The sequence below is a fragment of the Rhododendron vialii genome, chromosome 13a, assembly GCF_030253575.1.
Source record: "Rhododendron vialii isolate Sample 1 chromosome 13a, ASM3025357v1".
In the NCBI taxonomy this organism is placed as follows: Eukaryota; Viridiplantae; Streptophyta; class Magnoliopsida; order Ericales; family Ericaceae; genus Rhododendron; species Rhododendron vialii.
This window is the reverse complement of record NC_080569.1, coordinates 10,609,377-10,616,429: the sequence shown is the minus strand read 5'-3', so window position 1 is coordinate 10,616,429 and position 7,053 is coordinate 10,609,377. Positions and strand designations below refer to the sequence as shown.

Here is a 7,053-nt window from a genome sequence, read left to right as displayed (position 1 = left end):
CCATGCAAAAAATTGAAATAAACCAGTATTATCTTGTCCTCAAATTTCTACTATATTATTGACTATACAGAGTTTAATGGTTGATAGGTGCCACCGGCCTATAATTTGGTGGGGTTAAGGAGTTCCACTTCCACTCTATTATTGGCAACAAAAGGATAAATGAGATGTTGAATTAACCATTGATTTGTTATTCTGATTTTCGTAGTTTTCATTTAATCAATTAAACCTTCTATATATATCTTTAGTCTTCTCTTCAATCTAGTAAGTCATCTTTCGTTAACATTTTCAAGTGGTAGAAAGGCGTTCAAAACAAGAAGAAACAAAATTGATAGCGGTAAAAATATAGAGCTATGTATAAATCACATATACAAATATGAAAATTTCACTGGGACAGCAACAAGCCGGCTTCCCCACTCCTCTCTCTCTCTCCCTCACTCCGGTGGCTCTCCGACGGAGTAACCAAGCATCACCGAGGAGCACCGCTCCCCCCGACGGGGAGCCACAAACCGGCTCTCTCACTGCTCTCTCTCACACGTCTCTAGCGCGCACACACACTGCCTTTTGGCAGTCAATACAAAGGAGAAACGATAAGGGGTTTTATCCCCTACAATCATACCCACACCACTTGGGTGTACCCCAACAATAGCAATGACACATTTAGAAAGCTAGAGTCGTTTGCTATAACTACAAGTACATAAAGAACTCTTTAAATTTTAAGTATTTTAATTATTCACCCAACTATAAAAAAAAAATCTATTTTGGAAAATAAATTGATTAATTTACCAACCAGAAATGATACAATTGATGATGTAATAATTTGAAGAGCCATTTCTCTCTCTTCAATATTGAAGAGTGAGAAACTATACCAAAACAGTGTAACAAGTTTACCACCTCTCGTGGAATGTACTTTGCTGACAATACAATGCTATTTATATGGTTTGGTTTTGATTTTGCTACGGCCTCGGAGATGCACTTGCTATTGTAATTGGCATTTTTCTTTCTAGTAGAAATGTAGAATGGTTGTGATAAACGTAAAATATCCCGAAACTTCTCACCCAAGTTGCATTCATTCAAAATGGTCAATTGATGAAAGTAAAATGAGAAATATTAAAGTGAAATTTGGCCAAAACTGTAAAGACCAATTACGTAATTAATTCAAAAAATACTTGAATCTCTTCTATAATTTCTTAATTTTCAAATTAAGACAGTCCGGCCACACAACGTTTGCTTGCGTTTAGATCAGATGCAGTAAGGTTATAATTTTAATCGTATCTAACGAACTTGCTACTTTGTTTGGTTTTCAAAATTGGTCCGAATTGGTAGTCCCATGGGATGAACAATCCGGCCCATATGGATTATTAGCAATACTCTTTGGGATTTGGTATTCGTAGTCCAATCCCAACATTTTCTTATTATCAATCTTTTCTCATTACCAACTTTTTCTATCAATCAAATCTCATCATCTAATCTCATCTCAAACAAACATGATATTAATAATCTCATCCCAAATAAACATACTCATTATCAATCTCTTCTCATTACCAATCCCAATCATAATTTTATCTCTTTACTAATCTCATCCATCTATCACTGTTATCAAACAGGGCCTAAGGGCCTAATGTCTAGTCGTTTTCTTGTAAAAGCAAATTTTGATATGACCGTAATACCCACCAGAGTTTATGGTTGTTGCTGTGCCTGCGGGTCTGTATAGTTTGTGGGGTTCATGAGTTCATCTCCATTATTGCACCCCAACGATAAATGAGTTGTACTGATTGATCATTTCAAGAAACCATTATTGGCCTGATTAGTATTTTAGACAATGTTTTAGACAATGACATGTCCTAATTCCTATCCTCTATATTACCAAAAAAAGAAGAAGAAGGAGAGAGAGAGCGCGCGCGTCCAAGTATTAGTACTCCATCCGTCAGAATTTAATAGTCCTTTTTAGGAGTTCGTGTCATTTTTCAATCGATTATATCTTTTAATTTATAATATTTTACGTGATTTCGAAAACATTGTATTATAGAACTAATCGAGATCTGTCAAACAATATCCATTTTCCATATGAAATTCATTACGGATTCAAAGATATAACCTATTTTTTAGCCGGTTGAACAGAACTACGGACAATAAAATCCGGATGGAGGGAGTATTAAAAAAATTAAGAAGTTATCGAGGAAATTAATAAAAACAAACTTACTAAGAAATAAAGTGAAAATTAAAGCTCCTTGCTGTTTTGTTTGTTAATAATTTGCGACCAATTGTTTACACTTTCCATGGTGATGATATTTCATAAAATACTTTGATTTCGTTTATTCAATAACACTTTCTCGTGGAACCCACAATTTGCTTACATCATTCAGAAACACACATAATTAACTTTGTTTTCAAATTAAAGACTGTCTCAAGTGTCCAATACGAGAATGCCACGGTTACAAGTCAGCCCAAACCTTCAACATTGAAATGCCAAATTTAACTTTAATAAAATATTATTAGGGAGTTTTTAAATAATTAAATTTGAATTGTATCAGCTAACTTTTGGGACAGGTTAGCAAAAGCTTAATTAGGCAGTTTCTTTTAAATGGTAGTACTAATGGGTCACATCCTCTAACTTTTCTTTTTCTCTTTTCATGTACTCCAATATGTGATGCTTTTGACTTCTCTTTTTTTTTTTTTTTTTTGTTTTGTTTTGTTTTGTCCTTGCATGTATATAAATTTAAAATTAATCATTTTTCTTGATATCTCGGAATATCTTATCCGCTTACGCACACCACCAAATCAATCACTAATTGGAGATGGATGTGATTAGCTCAACAATGAGCTGTAAATGAGTTGGATTGCTTGACAAACTATATTAAGGATTAAAAATAGTGTCTTGCTCTATTTAGTGTTATTTGAATCAATCCTACATTAAGCTTAAATAACATAATTTTCTTTATAGCTAAACCCGTTGAGTTGGGTTCAGCAAAACTTTCAAATGAATTTAAATTTTGTGAACTTACATCACAAGTTAGAATTTGACAAATCAAAACACAAATCGAGCTCACATAATCCGTAATTCATTGATTGAGACATTTATTAGTGACGGTAGGGAAGTTGTATTTCACTATGCCATGTCAACTTCTACTTTTATACTCTTAGTTAATCGATGCGTCCCGCATCGTACGTGTAGTCAATTCATGTAAATTGTCGTATTAAGACGACATCCAAACGTAACAACCATTACATTATTTCGATCGTTTTAAGTAAAAGAAAAACTATAGTATTAAAAAAATTATTCAATACTCCCGAAGTATACTTCATCCCTTCAAAAATTAAAATATGATCGAGTAACGGAGGAGATAAGGGACTGGACCACTATCCAGTTAGACCATAGGCATGTCCAGCTATATGGCATTAATTTGTGGGTATCCAACTATAGGGTTGTTACTCGATTATTATTCAATAAAAGTATATCATACTGTTGCGATCAACTAAAATAGTAAGATGGGAAACAACACTAGGTTTTTAGAATAATTTCAGAGCCCTCAAAATAAAAGTCAAGATCCTCGTGTAAAGGTCCATCATGTGAATTGAGGTGCGTGTAAGTTGACCTGAACACCTGTTTATAAAAAATGTGAGTTGTTCATTGTGTGATCCCTTTTCAAACAAACAGAATTTTCTTGTGCGACCTCGATGAGCACATGCAAAAATTAACTCAACCTGACATTTTTTTATAACTCGAATAGTCGAATGTTTGGGGAAGCAAAAACGATTTGGAACTTAATAGGAGTATAAAAGCTTGGTCAAATTAATTACTGGAGTATATAGATAAATAAATCATCAAAAACTTCGCCATCTCTTTTTATTGTTGCAAAAAGATTTTATTATTCAAATAAATTCGGATGTTGGATTGATTTGATATCTTGCATGAGTTATAAGGGAAAGTCTACACTACACACCCTCTTAAAAGGTTGTACTATATTTACATATTTTATAATTCATTCATAACATTTTAGTAAGTTTCGTAACTTTTGTTATAGAATTCATAACATTTCAGCAATACGATTCGTAACATTTTCATTATGATTTATAACATTTTAGTGTATCTCATAATCTTTATACAATTCATAACTTTTTAGCAATACGATGCGTAATATTTTCTCTATAATTCATAACATTTTAAAATACATATGATACACATCCAAATAAAGAATATGTATTATAGTATTTCCCGAGTTGTAAAACTTCCAACCTATATACTCCCATGATCGGCACAAAATCATCAATAGGACAACATTATCCGCACCCCTCAAAGCGATTTTGCCATTCTCATTTTGTACCCCCACATTTTACGATATCATTCAATCTATCCATCCCAAGTCCCAATATGGAAAATTGCAATTTCTGACGGAGCTAAATTTGAGAGACCTTTTGGCTTTGTGGGTGTCAATTTGTCATTAATTGTGCTATTTTCATAAAATGGCAACAACAGAATAAGCATCTCCAATCCATCTCTAAAACCCCAAAATACAGAATAGTTGTGATAAATTGAAGAAATTTTTTTGTAATGTATTCACTTTTTACAATTTATCCTCGGAGAAATCTATTGTACTTTTTAAAAATTTATTTTCAAAATGGAAGTAGGTACGTTAGGTCTTCATATTTGAAAAACTAAAGACAACTTAGAGGCTCAAATATCTAAAAAGTACGATGAATCCCTTCTAAATTCTCTCATAAATGTAAAAAATAAAAAAAATTACAAAATTTTCTTTCAATATATTACATTTATTCTCCATTTTGGAATTTTAGAAATGCTCTTAGAATGCTCCTAGGCTCCATTTTGCATATCACAACCCAGGGATTGATGAATCGTCATTACGCGGAGGTGAACAATTTTTGCGAGGTCAGTAATGGTTTCATTTCTAGCCTCTACTTTCCCAGAAGCCCCACCCGTCAAAGTCTAACCCCACCAGCCAATTTTGACCCAGCGGAGAGCGCCACAAATGGCCCTTTCCCTCTCTTCCCATTTTTTATTTATTTTTATCCGTCCCTCTCTTCCCATTTTCAACTTCAACTTTCTCCTCCACGGAAAAAAGGAAAAAAAGAAAAGAAAAGGAAAGAAAAGAGAAAAGCCATTTCCGCTTTCCTTTTCTTTTAACCGGAATCCAGCGGCACAAATAAATAAAATAGAATAGGCAGTTCTTCATTTGCTCTCAAAAATTAGGATTACAAGCACTAACAATCCGCTCCGTCAACAGTCACCACAAACCAAAAAATTTAAAACCTTAAAAAAGAAGGCAGTTAATCTGAGTCCTAACTAATAGAGTAATACTCCTCCGCGTTCTCAAAAAAGAAAAAAAGGAAAAAGAAAAAAAAGAGAGTAATACTTCTCCGCGTTGCGATAAATTTCCGATGTCTCAGCAGTTAAATTTTTTTGTTTTTAAATTTTTTGAAACTGTTCTCAGCAGTTAATCTTGGAACCCAGTTTTCTCCCAAATTGCGTTTCTGACCCGACTCAGATCCCTCCCTTTGAGAGTCCTCCCGACGCCTTCGTGCACCGAGAAGGAGGCGATTCGCGTCCTCGCCAACTGCCTTGCCAGGAACTCGTGCGGCGGAACCCGATCCCCTCCGCCGCCGTACCCACCGCCGCCGCCGCCGTCGCAGTCGTCCTCGTCGTCGCTGTCCCGCCTCCGATTGTCCTTGTAGTCGTCCTTGAGTATCTTCGACCAGTCCGGTATGTTGACCGGCAGCGACCCGGTCATCGGCCCGGCTTCCGCCCCTCGCTTCGCCTTCGCCGCCGAGGCCGATTTCTTGTGCGAGTCGCGGTAGGACGGAACCGGTTTCCGGTAATCCGGCGACGACGAACGGATCGTGTTGTTCCAGACGTCCGATTCGTCGAGCTCGAAGATAGAGTCCGAAGTGATCGGAGCGTCTCGGTCGCTGGACAGGAATCGGTAGCTTGCTCTCGGGAAGTAGCTCTTCGAGGCCGCCATTAATTGATGCTCTCTCTCTCTCTCTCTCTCTCTCTCTCTAGATGCCGTGTGGAGTATTTTCTTCTTCTCCTTCCTTCCTTCCTTCTCTCTCTCTCCCTCCCTCTCTCTCCTCTTAATGATGTGCGTTGGTTCTTTGCATGATCATTTCGATCTGCTTTTATAAAGGTCGTAATGTACCACAAACGGATAAGGTTCTCTCTTTAAACTGTCCTTTCTTTCTTTATTTTCTCTGCAACTTCGTATTTTGAATTTACATAAATACCCCATAATTTTCGTGGAACTGACACGTAGGAAAATAACTTTATCCACTTTTTTTTAACAGATCCACTTTTTTCCTTATCATCCACTTTATCCGGGGTTTCTTTTTCGATGGAGTAGGTATCCGAGCAAATTTATACATTCAGTAATTAACACCTTTTTCGATTCAGTCAAAGGTAGATTAGTGTTGGGACTAAAAATTTTAGTAAAAGAAATTATTTTTTTGCGGTTGATCCCAAGTATCTAAAACTGACAATTGTATAATGAGCAAACCTCATAATCAACCGAACTCACTCTTCTTACATGTAGGCTTTTACGATGAGGTAAATTTCTCCACCCTTTATTTGGAATGTGGAAATGTTTTGCAAGCCCATCAGTAATACTACTGTTTTTTTACAAGGAAGGTGATTTTGACACTTTCTTTTTAGATATTTATATTTTTTTTTAGTGTTGAAAGTATATATATAATTTTTTTTTTTGGATAAAAGATAGTATGAAAATCATTCACTTTTTATATTGTGCCATAATTTACATTTTAGATAAGCATTTTTCCCTACAGACCCTACAAAATCTTTATCCATAATATTCTAATTTCCACAATATTTTTGCAGTAAAATTGTAGACTAGGTCCGTTTCATATTTTAAAATAAATACTTAAAAAATAAAAACTTATTTTTCAAGTTTAAAAATAATGAGTTTACAAAAACAGTTTCTTAATTATTTTTACATGAATCGAGATTTATCAAATAAGATCTATATTATATATTTTTTGATTTCAATAAATTTATTATTTTTATACTTAAAAATTGTAAAAAAGTAC

The 7,053-nt window shown here is 34.9% G+C and overlaps 1 protein-coding gene across 1 annotated transcript; it reads right to left on the bottom strand.

The window, feature by feature from the left end:
- Window positions 1-5,164: 5,164 nt before the first annotated feature.
- On the bottom strand, window positions 5,165-6,205 carry LOC131313785 (protein S40-4). The gene has a single exon (XM_058342295.1). It carries the CDS (start codon window positions 5,973-5,975, stop codon window positions 5,451-5,453), a length of 525 nt encoding a protein of 174 aa, XP_058198278.1. The 5' UTR covers window positions 5,976-6,205; the 3' UTR covers window positions 5,165-5,450.
- Window positions 6,206-7,053: the final 848 nt, after the last annotated feature.